Source organism: Rhinopithecus roxellana, chromosome 15 (genome assembly GCF_007565055.1).
Source record: "Rhinopithecus roxellana isolate Shanxi Qingling chromosome 15, ASM756505v1, whole genome shotgun sequence".
Taxonomy (NCBI): Eukaryota; Metazoa; Chordata; class Mammalia; order Primates; family Cercopithecidae; genus Rhinopithecus; species Rhinopithecus roxellana.
The window spans coordinates 71180974-71197735 of NC_044563.1; the positions used below are offsets into that span (position 1 = coordinate 71180974).

Below are 16762 nucleotides of genomic sequence, written 5' to 3' on the forward strand. Positions count from 1 at the left end.
TTTGGTGTGGTTGATGCTGCTAGAAAATTGAACCCCAATTTAATGTTGTTTGTTGAATAGATTTTTTTTTTTTTTTTTGAGACGGAGTCACCCAGGCTGGAGTGCAGTGGCGTGATCTCGGCTCACTGCAATCTCTGTCTCCTGGGTTCAGGTGATTCTCCTGCCTCAGCCTCCCGAGTAGCTGGGACTACAGGCACGTGCTACCAAGCCTGGTTAATTTTTTGTATTATTAGGAGAGACAGGGTTTCACCGTGTTAGCCAGGATGGTCTCGATCTCCTGACCTCATTATCTGCCCAGCTCCGCCTCCCAAAGTGCTGGGATTACAGGCATGAGCCACTGCGCCCAGCCAAGTAGATTTTTATTTTTTATTTTTTTCCTGGTTTTTCCTCTTTTTTTTTTATTATACTTTAAGTTCTAGGGTACATGTGCACAATGTGCAAGTTTGTCACATATGTGTACATGTGCCATGTTGGTGTGCTGCACCCATTAACTCATCATTTACATTAGGTATTTCACCTAATGCTATCCCTCCCCCATACCCCCACCTCATGACAAGCCCCAGTGTGTGATGTTCCCCGCCCTGTGTCCAAGGGTTCTCATTGTTCAATTCCCACCTGTGAGTGAGAACATGCGGTGTTTGGTTTTGCTCAGAATGATGGTTTCCAGCTTCATCCATGGTGCTACAAAGGACATGAACTAATCCTTTTTTATGGCTGCGTAGTATTCCATGGTGTATATGTGCCACATTTTCTTAATCCAGTCTGTCATTGATGGACATTTGGGTTGGTTCCAAGTCTTTGCTATTGTGAATAGTACCACAATAAACATACGTGTGCATGTGTATTTATAGTAGCATGCTTTATAATCCTTTGGATATATACTCAGTAATGGGATCGCTGGGTCAAATGGTATTTCTATTTCTAGATCCTTGAGGAATTGCCACACTGTCTTCCACAATGGTTGAACCAGTTTACACTCCCACCAACAGTGTAAAAGTGTTCCTATTTCTCCACATTCTCTCCAGCACCTGTTGTTTCCTGACTTTTTAATGCTCACCATTGTAACTGGTGTGAGATGGTGTCTCACTGTGGTTTTGATTTGCATTTCTCTAATGAGCAGTGTGATGATGAGCATTTTTTCTCATCTGTGTCTGTTTAGCTGAGTAGATTTTTAAAAAGCTGCTTTGCTTCTGTGGTTTGTTGGCACCGTAACAGGAAATTCAGTATAATAACCAATAATAACAGCAGAACCGATTGACTACCACCCTGAGCCAGGCTCTAAGTGCTTTCCATGGCTTAACTTGTTTACCCTTCATTACCACTAGATAATTGATAAAGCTCTTATTAATATCCCCGTTTCAAAATGTAAAAACTGGCTGGGCACAGTGGCTTATGCCTGTAATCCTAGCACTTTGAGAGGCCAAAGTGGGTAGACCACTATGAGGTCAGGAGTTTGAGACCACCCTGGCCAATATGGTGAAAACTTGTCTCTACTAAAAATATTTTAAAAATCCAGGTGTGGTGGCATGTGCCTGTAATCCCAGCTACCTGGGAGGCTGAGGCGGGAGAATCGCTAGAACCTGGGAGACAGAGGCTGCCGTGAGCCGAGATCATGCCATTGCACTCCAGCCTGGGCAACAGGGCGAGACTTTGTCTCAAAAAAAAAAAAATAAATAAATAAATAAAAACTGAGGTTTTGGAGGTAAAAGTCATACAGCTAATGATAGGTGGAGGTGAGGTATAAACACAGGCTGTGTGCTTCCGGAGACTGGCTGCCAACCACTTTGCTCTGCTGCTTTTCTGTGACATGTAGAGACTTAAGACCATACGATTTGGGGATGAGAGAATGAGGTTTGAGTCCCACCTGTTATTAGTTTTTGTTATTGCTATTACCCAGAATACCGATGAACCGGGTAAGAGCACTGCACCTACATGGGCTCCAAAGGCTTTGTTTTGGGAATGCTTAATACTGTGTGTGAGATTTTGGAATGTCATTGTTCTAGTAACCCAAAGCCATAATTTCTATTATTGGTAGTGATTTTTATATACATGGTAGAAGCATAAAATACGTAATTCTGAGTCTTGTTTAGCTCAAAATATATCTGACAGAAAGGAGTTTGTGTTCCATCCATAAGTGGAAATACTTTTTTTTTTCTTTGAGATGGAATCTCGCTCTGTCGCCCAGGTTGGAGTGCAGTGGCACGATCTTGGCTCACTGCAACTTCTGCCTCCCGGTTTCAAGCAGTTCTCCTGCCTCAGCCTCCCCAGTAGCTGGGATTACGGGCACCCGCAGCCATGCCCGGCTAATTTTTGTATTTTTAGTAGACACAGGGTTTCACCGTGTTGCTCAGGCCGGTCGTGAACTCCTGAGCTCAGACAGTTGCCCGCCTCGGCCTCCCAAAGTGCTGGGATTACAGGCGTGAGCCACCGTGCCCGGCCTAAGTGGAAACACTTTCATTTCAACTATTTGGGAGTCTTCTCCAAGTACAGTTAAGCAGATAATCATATAGCAGTTTGGATTAGACCAAGTGCATATGTTTCTCTGCTCTTAGGATTTCTCTAAAGTTTGTGGACTAAAACTTTGGCACGTCAGGTTTTTAAACTTTGGAGCCCTCTTTGTGACTCACTGGTGGTCAGATCATCTCAGTAACAAGAGTAAACAGACTGGCTTGCATTCCTAACCAGACCTCCTTCAGAGAGTAAACCATTGCATGGAGTCTGTATTCACTCTGACATCATGTTTTCCTTCATATCTCAACTAGTGAAACGTGTTCCTGGAGCTTCTGAATATCCTGTCAAAGACTTGAGTACCCCTCCAAATTCTTCGGGAAGTGGAGGAAATGTGGGGCCTGCAACCGGCCCTGCCAGAAGCAGTGACATGTTATATCTGATCGTTGGCTGTGTGCTGGGCGTCATGGTCCTCATTCTGATGGTTTTCATTGCAATGTGCCTGTGGAAGAATCGCCAGCAGAATACCATACAAAGTAAGTCACTCATAAGTATTTCCTTCTCTTTTTCTAAAGATGGGTGAACAAATATTGTCAGAATAAATATTGATTTCTAACACTGGTGTGTATTAGTGTCATGGTATGAAGCACATGAGATACTCTTCATTCAGAGGAGATGACTTTAAAACTGTCCTAGCTGTCAGCCAGAGTAAGTGGAGCATCAAATTAAATTGCCCAGCAGACATAAACACCAAAGCCAAAACTAAGCAGGTCTCTAAGTAAATAGCTGACTTATTGCTGGGAAACTCCAGCTTTGTTGGACCACCAAAGAGGAGCCTGAGCTCTGGAATTGCTGTAGGAACACCTTTACACTGGTACAGAGCTTGCCAACAGGGAATAGAAAAGCCATGATGGAAAACAGGTAGTGAAAACTTCTCTAAGTCACTGTCCCTGAGTGACACGTAACCAATGAGGATAATGCAGCCCTATTTCTGTGCCTGATGGACTCAAGACTGCTCCAGCGTGGCATCCTCTTCCTGGAGTGTATCTAGGAATACATGTGTTTGAACGTCGGCGATGGCTCTGCTTTGAAATAACAGTGAAATAACCTAGAACCCCCTTTCTCTTTTCTCTTCCTTCAGTTCTCTTCACCTCACTGTCCTACTTTTTGTATTATCTCAGCTATTACAAAATAGGATCATCAAATCAAGCAGAGAGTTTAGTCTTTGATGGGAGGAAGTTTTTTGATTTTCCCTTTGGCTCCAGAATAAGGAAATGAAAGAAAAGTGAGGGACGACCCCAGCAGGCACTTCCAGTGGCTGTTAGCCAGTTCTCACGCATGCTCCCCTTTTAGTTACCGGTTCCGGGGGAAGAAAGTACTCTGTTTGTATTGAATGGTACCGTCCAAGAGATAGGGGGAGAGATGGTGGCTGCATCAGGCTGAAAGGGATGGTGATCATTTGATGTTCTAAGTGGTTTTAATGCCATTGCCTTTAACTGTGTGAGTGCATGTTGAATCATTAAAAGAGAAATATTAATCTGGTCATCTGAGCTGTATTAATCGGATTAAAGTCATCCTACTTTGTGATCTGATATGTTTAAAAATGGATTCTCATGATGGTGTTCATTCATTTATTCAAAAGATAATCATTGTCTTCTGTATACCAGGCACTGTTCTGGACAGTGGAGATGTAATGGTAAATAAAATAAACACCACGTCTGCCCTCTCAAAGTTTATAGTTTAGTGGAGACCACAAGCAGGTGTACGGAGATGACACACCTGGGCAAGAGTGCACAGTAATGTGGGCAGCTAAGGAAAGGAGGGACACCTAATCCAGGCTTGGCGAGCTCTCCTGCCTTCGAAGATTTTATCCAAGCTCCAACAACAAATCCTGTACAGTTTGGACACTTTAGTTTCTAAGAGATATTTTACTTTTTCTACGTATATCTGGTAGATGTGCCTCTGGAAATCAGAGTTTTGAGACAGTCATTTATATGCTTTTAATAGAAGAAAATCGAAGGCCAGGCGCAGTGGCCCACGCCTGTAATCATAGCACTTTGGGAGGCCAAGGCGGGCGGATCACGAGGTCAGGAGATCGAGACCAGCCTGGCTAGCACAGTGAAACCCTGTCTCTACTAAAAATACAAAAAATTAGCTGGGCATGGTGGCACGTGCCAGCTACTCGGGAGGCTGAAACAGGAGAATTGCTTGAACCCGGGAGGCAGAGGTTGCAGTGAGCCAAGATCATGCCATTGCACTCCAGCCTGGGCAACAAAAGCGAAACTCCATCTCAAAAAAAAAAAAAAGGCCGGGCGCGGTGGCTCAAGCCTGTAATCCCAGCACTTTGGGAGGCCGAGACGGGCGGATCACGAGGTCAGGAGATCGAGACCATCCTGGCTAATACGGTGAAACCCTGTCTCTACTAAAAAATACAAAAAACTAGCCGGGCGACGAGGCGGGCGCCTGTAGTCCCAGCTACTTGGGAGGCTGAGGCAGGAGAATGGCGTAAACCCAGGAGGCGGAGCTTGCAGTGAGCTGAGATCCGGCCACTGCACTCCAGCCTGGGTGGCAGAGCAAGACTCCGTCTCAAAAAAAAAAAAAAAAAAAAAAAAGAAAAGAAAAGGAAATAGAATCACTTTTTGCCTTTGGTACCCCACACCTTCCAAATGGGTTATAATGACTAAGCAGCTGTATGAATGGTCAGTGACTGTATGTACAGCTCCATCCTTTTACTGAACATAGTTGTTTATTGCTACTGGAAATACCCCACCTAAAGCTAGTCTTTTGTTGTCATTTTATGCCGTTTTTTCCAGCACTTTGAAGTATAATATCTAGGAGTTTAAGCACTTTTTCCTAGTGTTGCCAGTACTCTGATAGTCTAGCTTGCCCAATATATTCATTCTCTTTTGAGTAATTTCTTCCTAGGTAATTTTTCTTCCCATTAACAGAATCATAATTAACTCAGAGTTCACAGCTATCTCTACACTCTATGGAAAATAATAGCAGTAACTTTATTAAAGTATGTCTTACAAGTAGGCTTTAAGTGAACATTTTTCAAATGTATTTTATTTTAGTCTATTTGTAGTCTCTTAGGGGTTTTATCAGTAAGACCTTCTCAGGAAGAAGATTGTCCTTTTTAGGACAATGTCTTATTTTGTGTGTGTGTGTGTGTGCGTGTGTGTGTGTGTGTGTGTGTGGCTTTTTTGTTCTCTTTTAACAGAATACGACCCACCAGGATATCTCTACCAAGGATCAGATATGAATGGGCAGATGGTGGAATACACCAGTCTCTCGGGAGCAAGTCAGATAAATGGAAACGTTCACGGAGGCTTCCTAACCAATGGTGGTCTCAGCAGTGGCTATTCCCACCTTCACCGTAAGGTCCCCAACGGAGTCAATGGAATTGTGAATGGGAGCCTAAATGGAGGGCTTTACTCTGGACACACCAACTCTCTAACCAGGACACATGTGGATTTCGAACATCCTCATCATCTAGTGAATGTAAGAGACCTAACTATAAATAAAAACCCCTCTGTCCCTCAGGGTGCCAAGTGCCAGAACAAGGACAGCATGCTGGGCTTTGTTCAATAGAGAAACCTCACAGGTTCCCTTGAATGGAAACAGCATCGATCACTGGCAGCCCTTTGATCCCGAGTAGTCTTTGTAAGTTGTTTCCTATTGCCAGGTAATAGTTATATTCATCAGTTTAGTTTCATTTTAAAATTACTAAACACTGAAAGTGGAATACCAGCAATGAACAGACTGGAAGTTGTTCTTTAGATGAAATGGAAATACCACTGGACATAGACAAGACCAAATAACTTTAAATTTGATTTATTGAGAGCACGGTCTTGAAAATGCAAATGCCGAGAAGAGGCAGGCAGATCAGGACATTGTGGGAGTGAGATGGTAGCGTTGGAGGTGATGCCCACCTGGAGAGCACAGACTGTGTCTTCGGGAAGCAGCTGCAGTTTGACACTTACAGTTGTCATGGGCTGAGGGCCCAGTGTTGCCACATTTTCTGATTTTTCAAAACCTCTGTAAATCCAGGTGAAATTGACCGATTTGTACATGCTGGCACCTAATTCAAATATGAAAACATATGTAGGCCATCCCAGACATCTCTGCAGGCCACCGGGTTGTGACTTCTGACCTTTCATGGGCTTCTTTTGTTGGTTTTTGCCCAATATGTTTTGTTGTTGTGGCTGGTAAGCTTTTCACATTTTACAATGTTAGTATTCTTTAGCCACAAAGAGTGATAATCCCTTAAGACAACCTTATTTCAGAGATGACTAGTTGATACCGTTTAATTTTCCAAATGGGAGTAGAATGACTAGCATATTTTAGACTTAGCTGGGGTTCTCTGCACTAGAAAGTTTGATTTATGACATTGTTTGGATGCACATCTATATTACTTTTGATCAAATAGATACCGTGTTTAATTGATCAAATTAAGCACTCAGTTTTTGGCATTGTTCTGATTACAAATAAATTTACCGTGACCCACAGCGTGCTGCGATTTGAAGAAGCTTAGAGGTTTTCTTTCCCCATCTTCAGTTTATTAAAGATTTGTTAAAATCTATTTGGAGAACAAAACTAATATGTACTCATATTTTAAAGCTGGAAATTGAATGGCTTTTGTGTGACCTGGGTTTTGTATGTTGTGGAAGAAATATTAATTTGCTTTAATGCATCTCACTACTAAAAGAGAATAATGATTTCATTGTTGTGTGTGGAAAGATACAGCATGTATTCAGACTTCTGAACGTCTTTGGTCACCATTCCTAGTCCAAACTACTACGATTGTCCAAGAAAACTGAAGGAGAGAGTAGTAACGTTTGAATAGCACACACTGTTTCCATAAGGAGAAAAAATAAGGCCAATGTTTTCTTCAGTGTTTGAACACAGAACCTTGGGATTTTTGAACAGTGAATTTCTATTGAAATAATAGGCGCCCCATTTGGTGTACAATGTCAGAAGTTATCTGTGATTTTAAATTATTAGATTTCTTTTCTGGGTGGGGGAAATGAAGAAATTTTAACAGTGTTAGTGACCCTAAAAATCATTGCACTAACTTTAACATGTTTAGGGATTCAGAGAATCCCTAACCCACAACGTTACCCTGCAGGTTGTGAAGTTCATTTTCTGAGCCTTTCAGGTTTGCCCTCAGACGGAATATAGGATAGGAGAGTTCTTTTCTCTTGATATGTTCTTAATCGTTCCTATTGCTGGTTGGATCAGAAACACTGAAGGAAATTTTCAGCACTTTTGGTTTGCTTAGATTCTGGCTGCTGTTATGAAATGAATGGAAATGGAAAGTATTCTAGGAAAAACAATTGCCTGAACTTTTCCTAACCTTGAAGGCCTGCTTTGGGTTTGGGTGCAGTGTGACAGCCTCTCCCACCTTTTATCAAACTCAGTTCTGTTTTTCTTCTGAAAGCAGAATTCTGCCTGTGACTATCAGGCTAGTTTGATTTTTAACTTCATTTTTGAAGAACCTTGCTATCGTTATCTGTCAAGTGAACATTTTACAATGAGGTATGTGTTAATCTGGGCATTTTTCTTAATTGCTGGGCAGTTCCGCCAAAACCAACATCCAAATATTAACACGCCCCCTCCAAGTCATTGCTGGCCGCAGATCCTCTCCATCTGGAAAAATATAGCGTGCTTTAAAACTCAGCGTTGTCAAGTGAACAGACCTCATCGAAATAATTACAGGAAAATGAAGATGAGTTTATCATGTGACATCATCCACACAGGTTTTACACCCTGTTTCTCCAACTGGCATCACATGAAATTCTTCCCTGACTGCCGAGAAAGGAAAAATGAACAGAGGCTATAACGTATAATGTATTTTGAGCCCACTAGATTTGAAGGGAAGTGACGAAACCTTTCCCTTCATTTATTTGCTTTTGTCTATTACAGAAATACGTAGAAAAACCTGGCAGTGAAGTTTTTGGAATACAGTTTAATATAGTGCAGAACTCTCATTCACTCCTTTGTGAATATGGGTCAATGATATTCACAATGGCATTGCTCTGGGACTTGGTTAGAATATACCGTGTGCCCATTTATGGTTGACATGGCTTATGTGTATTTGTGATTATTTGGCTACTGGTCTGTGGGCACCTTCAGCATTCCTTCTTCTTTTCTTTTTCTCTGACCCTCCTTCCTGTCCAGGGTGGTGGAATGTACACGGCCGTGCCTCAGATTGACCCTCTGGAGTGTGTTAACTGCCGAAATTGTCGAAACAACAATAGGTATGTTAATAATGTGTCTGCACAAGCTGTTGTGAATAAGGCATATGCATCCTTTTATTTTTCCCTTCAGCAAAGGAAGTTCTTGGAATTTTACGTAGGATATAAAGTTCAGGATTTGCAGTCTTAAATTTAAGGCTAGTACTGATTTTTTGCCTCTGCTTTCCAATTTTTATCTTTTTGTGCCTCGGTGTCTTTAGCTATATAGAAACAATCTTAAAGGGTCTGTTTGTCACGGAAATATTATTATAAGTCTTCATGTTTTTGAAAATTTTGAATTAGAGTCATTCTCTGTTATAAAGACCTAATCTTTTCTCACCTTTTATTTTCTACTCTATGTTATGGGATGTTATGAGGATGAATGACAGTGTGTCCAAGTGTTGGGGGGAGGCGGGAACCCTCTGTATATAGTAATGTTTTTTTCATAGTAATATTACTGAAATTTTCCTACCAGATTATCCAGTGTGTTTTTTTTTTAATTCTTAAAATCTTAAGAAAATTAAGTAGCAAAACCTTGCTTTGAATTTTGTATTTTAGTTTTAAAAGTGACGTGTACTCACAGTATTTCAAACAAGATAGAAATATGTAGAGCAATGTGCATTTAACACACAGGATATTCAGCACACCTTCCTACTATCTCTATATTAATCCCAAAGGATTACCAAGCTTTTTGTTGTATTAAAGTTGTTTCAGAAATCTTAGCTCTTTTTTTTACATAATATTGTTATTGAATTACATGGTGTCAAAAGTCCTTCCTTCTCAGTTCTAAAACTCTACAACCAAAAAGATTATATCATAGTTGGTACACAAAATAACTGGCGTATGGGTTGGAGTTTAGATATTTTATTATTGAAATGATGTTTGACCTATATACTTAAAATGGATTAACAGTTAAGAGTTGTCTCTGGGAGTTACTGAAACCAGAACTTGAAGAAGGATGAGGCCAACCATCGAATTAAAAGTACATTGTTTCAGCCTGCGTTTTGAGAGTTGCAGAATAAAAGCAATGAAGCTTCTTGGAGATTTTTTGTTATCATTTACTTAACCCATTTCAGTGTGTCTATAAAAGAGCCATCTGCTTATTTTATGTACTAAGGTTTACTTGTTACATATCTCAATTGTTTATGACCCTGGTTTTGAAAATGTTCATCACATTGAAACCACATTTTTGTCTTGAACTTTTCATGCACTTTACCACAGTTTGTTAGGCAACATGCTGAAGACCTGGTAAAGATGGTTCATGTACCTGGCGAGTAATCAGATGGATTTAGTTACAAGTGGTTTTGCTTAGAAAGATAATGTGTTTTCTTTTATGGTTCTTGGTCATCAGCAGATCTTGATTCTCCCTGGACAATAGAATGGTATAACGACAGGATCTCTGGTCTAAGAATAAGTAGACCTGGGCTCTGACATAGCTTAAACCTGTGATCTTGTGAAACTTACATGATGTTTCTGAAGCTATTTCCTTAACCGAAAAGGGGAAAATTGTCCTAGGTAATGTAAAATTGCTCCCAACATAATGTGATGGTAGTCTCTGGCAATTTCCTGCCACTCATGTCTTTGTGATGAAGTATCATCTTAATATCAAGAATACATCCCATGTCCTTAGAGGGACTTATATGACCTCTGCCATTTAAATGACCTTGAATTTGTGGCTATTTGTATGTGTAATGAGGGTGTGTGTGTGTACGTGTGCACGCATGTGCGTGTGTATGTAGTATTTTAGTATTTGAAAGTTTTTATTATAATAGTTTTTTTCCCCTTTAAGACAATGGACAATTGTATTTCTATTAATTTTCAAGTTAATCACTTACTGCATTTCATGTGTGTGGGTTTTACTGTTATCTGGGAATTTAGGTGAATTCTCTTCAGCTTGGAACACCAGATGCTTTTTCTTCCTGATTTAAATTTTCTTCCTCATGAGAATCTACGTGTTTAGGGCAAGTCTTGACTTGCCTGCATTGCCTCCAAGGTTGGCCAGTGTCTCACCTGGCTCCCAGGAGCAACTGTATGATTTTGACACTTAATGATTGGATAGATATCAATAAGTACCTACCTTCAGCTCTGGAAAACTTGAATTATTAAATTTAAGGATTTTAAGTCTTTTCACTTTGGAATTGAGAACAGATATCTCCTCGTAAGATCTTACAAATGACAAAATTTGTAAAAAGCTGTGAACGCTGAAAGGTAGATGATACGTGGTTTACTCTCAAAATGTAGAAAATGGTAGTAAGTTTATGCTTTTGGAATATCCACATTGTTACTGTGAATGAGTTTGCATTTCTGAATGTCAGCTGAAATAGTGTGAACATAGACAGAAGCATGACTTCAGTTAAGTTATATGAGGCCTATCAAGTAGGCCTCATAGGGTTTTTGGCTATTCGGTCAAACAAAGCAAAACAAACATGTGAAGCAGTAGACTATCATAGTTGTAGGGAGAGAAAGAAGAATTTTGAGAGATTTAGGGTTTAGAAAGAGATGAGTCTGAGAGATTAAAAAAAAGAAAAGACCAAGTAATTGGTTGAAGAGGCCAGTGAAAGAAGCAGCGGAAGGTGATGTCTAGGTGTCTGGGTGCAGCCATCGAGGCAGAAAACACTGCAGGAGATGAAGAGTTGCCACCCCACAGTGTACTTCTGGGGAGCTGCCCTCTGAGATCTGGCGGTGCCTCTGCAATTCACCTTCTTCATTCCACGGATACTAAGAACTGGAGAAGTCTTGCGTGGGGCCTTTTCTGTATGGACTCTTACCTGCCCTGTGCCCTGCCACTCCAGGTTCATTTTTCTCTGCCTTCTCCGTTGTAAACTTAAGCATATTTCTTGGAGTGAGCTTTTAAGAAACAAGACATTGCCAACCCTTGACCCCTCTTATCTCTCCTTCTGGAGAGAAAACGTTGCCTCTATTATGTATAGGAGAGTATGATGTGAACAGTTGAGAACAGGTGAGGGGAGGGTGCACTATATAGATCTGTGGGGAAGTTTTTCTTGATTCTGGGGCTCTTGTGACATGCCATAAATGACCGCTTGCCTCACTGTGTTCCATTCCCTTGAATCCTTTTTAGTTTCTTTTGGTTTTCTTTTGTTGTTTTGAGACAGAGTCTCACGCCGATACCCAGGCTGGAGTGCAGTGGTGTAGCCTTGGCTCACTGCAGTGCTGCTTCCTGGGTTCAAGTGATTCTCATGCCTCAGCCTCCCTGGTAGCTGGAATTACAGGTGTGTGCCGCCATGGCTGGCTAAATCTTTTGTATTTTTAGTAGAGACGGAGTTTTGCCATGTTGGCTAGGCTAGTCTCAAACTCCTGGCCTCATATGATCTGCCCGCCTTAGTCTCCCAATGTGCTGAGATTACAGGCGTGAGCTACCGCGCCTGACCCCTTTGCAGTTTTTAAGAGTAATATGTAAAGCTCACTATGAACACCTAGAAAGAAGCATATTTAATGCAGCTTTGCAGAGAGCCAGTTCCTTACACCAGAGACCTAATCAAGAAATCCTTGTGCCGTTTGGGCATTTCAAGAGTTAAACGGATTTTAATCAAAAAACATCAAAAGCTTTCTACCCTTCTCTTCTCCTCTCCTGAATTCAAAAGGCAGTAATGCAGCTCTGGATATGTAATCAAATGTGGCTTATTAGTTGCTTGGCTAGTTTAATGGAAAGGGATTGACATTAAATCTGGTCTTTTTTAACATCAGCCTTGATAATTTGTAAGAGAGAGTAGAGAGGACACTGATGAAATTCACAGATGAACAAACTGAGAGATCCCATCAGGAAGGAATGAGAAATTAAGAGTCTTAGACAGACTGGAGATGGACAGGAAGTCTCCCAGCAAAAATCAGCTTGGAAAAATTATATAATTCATCTGGGAAAAAAAGTACAAGTTACATGGCTGATAGTCAAGAGAAGTAGTAAAACGATTGGGAACAGTGCTTTAGAGAACAAAGATACTACAGATGACTTCCGAGTTTTGTATAATGACAACCTTAAAAGTCTGTGTCTTGGGTTTGGGAATACTCTTTCACCAACCTGAAACCCTCCGTGGATGTCAGATGTCCTCTGATGACAAAAAAATATAGAGATGAATATGAGAACATTAATTATAATAGCAGTTCTTTCAGGCCTAAGGTTTGATCTACCCACTTGGTTTGCTAAGTATGAAAACAAGAAGTTGTCCAGTTCACCCAAGCTTTTTCTTCCAGCAGAAAACGTGCATTCAGCTTCTCTTCCATCTGTGGTAATCTCCCTATTTCCCTAAAAAATTCAGAGTGCTGTGTTGAATTTAAAAAATTGATCAGTACTTTCCTTTTGGGGAAGTTATATCTCCCCAAATCTGTCTCCTACTTCTAAGATGGAGACCTAGGGCCTGTTGTCACGAAGTCAGGGAGTCCAGCTTTTTGTCTTTTTTTATAAGCTCGTGTGTGTCTGTCAACTTGCCATGTTCAGGAATACACTCAGTCATTTGTTGTCACTCAACATTTACTGTCATGTTTTATGTGACGGCTGCTGATAAATTAATTCCCAAAAAGAAACTCCCACTCTAATGCTGCAGTCCTCGCAACATCCAACAGAGCAGACATCGAGAAGGGAAGACACTGTGGCCCTGGAGCGGTGCCTTCAGGGTTCTTTTTATTTTATTTTATTTTATTTTATTTTATTTTATTTTATTTTATTTTATTTATTTATTTATTTTATTATTATTATTATACTTTAAGTTCTAGGGTACATGTGCACAATGTGCAGGTTTGTTACATAGGTATACATGTGCCATGTTGGTGTGCTGCACCCATTAACTCGTCATTTACATTAGGTATATCTCCTAATGCTATCCCTCCCCCTCCCCCATCCCCACTCCCCACAATAGGCCCTGGTGTGTGATGTTCCCCTTCCTGTATCCAAGTGATCTCATTGTTCAGTTCCCACCTATGAGTGAGAACATGTGGTGTTTGGTTTTCTGTTCTTGCGATAGTTTGCTGAGAATGATGGTTTCGTGCTGCATCCATGTCCCTACAAAGGACACGAACTCATCCTTTTTTATGGCTGCATAGTATTCCATGGTGTATATGTGCCACATTTTCAGGGTTCTTTAGGTAGTAACTGATAAGCTCCCGAAAATAAGAGCTGGGTCAGCAAAATGGCACAGTGACAAGTGGAAACAGTAGAGGTGAGTGGAATTTTAAGATAAACTACCGGCCGGGTGCGATGTCTCACACCTGTAATCCCAGCACTTTGGGAGGCTAAAGCAGGCAGATCACGAGGTCAGGAATTCGAGACCAGCTTGACCAACATGGTGAAACCCCATCTCTACTAAAAATACAAAAATCAGCCGGGTGTGGTGGCGCGTGCCAGTAATCTCAGCTACTCTGGAGACTGAGGGAGGAGAATTGCTTGAACCCGGGAGGCAGAAGTTGCGCTGAGCCGCGATCGCGCCACTGCACTCCAGCCTGGCGACAGAGCGAGTCTCTGTCTCAAAAAATAAAAAAGAAAAAGAAAACATAAACTACCACCAAGATGTAACTATTTCAGAAGTCCCAAGGATATATGCATGAGAATAAGTATCACACATCCAAGAGATTCACAGATAGTTCTTTCCCTCTAGGCATAATCAAAAGAGGAAACTTAATGCAAAAATTATATAATCATCTAATCAAAGTAATTCTGTACATAATCATGCTTAACAAATATTAAGCTGTGTAATCAGAAGTGGAATATTTTGAATATGTTCTAGAAAATATTTCAGAGGTGCTGTATAGTTTTACAAGAATATCCAAAATACGTTTAGTCAGCTACTAAAGTACCTTATTCTTCCAAGCACAATCCTACCCTACTCTTCCAATCTTTTATTTTCTAGTCTGTGCTGTTCAGAGTGTTGCCTGAAGAATATTTTATTATTTTTTGTGATGCCACAATAGAGTCATTTTGCTATCTCACAGATTGGTCAGACAGGCCTTTCCTGTTTTACTAAAAGTTATCTTAGTAAACCAACAGGTCCCAGACCACCTGAGGTTTTACAAAACAGCTTAGATTTTTGTGATGTGGCAAGATGCATAGAACTCCATTTACTCGATGTTTTTAAACTTAAGATTAAACAAAGTAGTTTCATTGAGCTAGAGACAACTCAGTAAAAACTTTTATTCCACCTTATGCCAGTAATAACTACATTTGAAAGACCATTTGAAAAGCCTAAGATAGTGAAGTGGCAAACTATTTGCATTATATAAACTGTAAAATATGCATTGTGAGAGCATTTTATTGAATGTCATATGTTTGCAGACATTTGTCCTGTTTTCTTTTTTACTACTTTAGATTTGTCTCTTAAGTTTGCATAGGTACAGATATGATTTTTGTGATCTAATTGCTTTGGAAATTTTCACTAAAGCATTATTAGTAAAATAATAGTTTTCATGGGCCGGGTGTGGTGGCTCACGCCTGTAATCCCAGCACTTTGGGAGACTAAGGTGGGTGGATCACCTGAGGTCGGGAGTTCAAGACCAGTCTGACCAACATGGAGAAACCCTGTCTCTACTAAAAATACAAAATTAGCCAGGCGTGGTGGTGCATGCCTGTAATCCCAGCTACTTGGGAGGCTGAGGCAGGAGAATCACTTGAATCTGGGAGGCGGAGGTTGTGGTAAGCCAAGATCACGCCATTGCACTCCAGCCTGGGCAACAAGAGCAAAACTTCATCTCAATAATAGTTTTCACATATCATATCTGGTTATATTCAGAATAGACTATATTCCTTTTTAGCAGACGATGTTCTTTATGCCTGTATCTCAACATGTAACCCCTAGTTAAAGCCATTTTTTGTGCTGACACATGTAGACATCCGGAATTGAACTAAAAGTAATGTAACTGAATTATTTACATTTGGTGAGCTAATTGGTTAATTACTGATGATTATGAGTTAAGATTCAGTGTACTAGAAAATTTTAAATCAATGGGGTTTATGCTGAAACGCAGGTTACAGTTGCTTTACAAATCTAACTCCCAAGTATGTTACTGTCAACACCACTCTAGTAGTAATTGAGGGTCATAGTTCAGAATAAAGTAAACACTGCTATGATTTCCTGTTTTACTTCTCTGAAAAACAGATGCTAAAGAGTAGGTAATAGGAAATTGTACTTCTCTCTTGCTAAATGTCTGTAATTTCTTTAAGAAGTTTATGTATTTCATACACTTGTTAGCGCCCAGCACATAAAGCCTGTGTCGACACGCTGACGACCACACTTGTGGTTGGCCCGTGTGCCTCTGTCTGGCCTGCTCCTCCAGTCCTGCCCCATCCGTAAAACTTCACTGTCACTCTGACAAAAGTAGTTTACAAACTGTTAGTCTGCCTTTTAGACTTCATTAAAAAAAATCTCATTCTGTAACTTGGCTTTAAATTAAAGACAAGAGCAGAAAAAAAGAAATTAAACGGAAGGAAGCCGGAGGCTTTAAGGGCATCTTATTGTCTGGCGAGTCATCATTGTTTTCTTATATCAACATTATGAGTTCATTCAAGTTCGATCTATATAAACAAGTTATTAATTTCTAATATTTTTAGGGAGCTGTCCTAGGTTTTCAAATTCCGGCAAATATGTGTATGTGTTTTTTTTTTCCTACATCTTAATTTTCCTTCTCTTACATGAAAACTTTTCTTTCTGATCTCATACTTCTTCATTTTTAAAATACAGGTTTTAGCCAGGCGTGGTGGCCCACGCTTGTAATTCTAGCACTTTAGGAGGCTGAGGTAAGAGGATTGCCTGAGCCTAGAAGTTCAAGACCAGACTGGGCAACATAATGAGACCCCATCTCTACAAAAAAAAAATTAAAAAGTTTTTCAGGAATGGTAGCACGTGCCTGTAGTCTGATTGAATCTGATGCAATAAGGAAGAATATACTGGGACTAGTCTCTGTCTAGAATGTGGGAAGTGCCCTATTCTCGTAGCCTCAGCTGCTCTGGAGACTGAGGTGGGAGGATCACATGAGCCAGGGAGGTCAGGGGTGCAGTGAGCCATGATCGTGCCCAGCCTGGGCAACAGAGTGAGACCTATAAAGAAAATACAGGTTTCTTGTAGCTTTTTATTAGC

At 40.6% G+C, this 16762-nt stretch overlaps 1 protein-coding gene across 1 annotated transcript in view; it reads left to right on the plus strand.

Annotated features, from left to right (window-relative positions):
- CDON (cell adhesion associated, oncogene regulated) overlaps nt 1–16762 on the plus strand; it is a 102288-nt gene that overhangs the window by 79249 nt on the left and 6277 nt on the right. Inside the window, 3 exon segments of the mRNA XM_030918424.1 lie at nt 2763–2984; nt 5669–5949; nt 8629–8708. Coding sequence (XP_030774284.1) covers nt 2763–2984; nt 5669–5949; nt 8629–8708 — 583 coding nt within the window.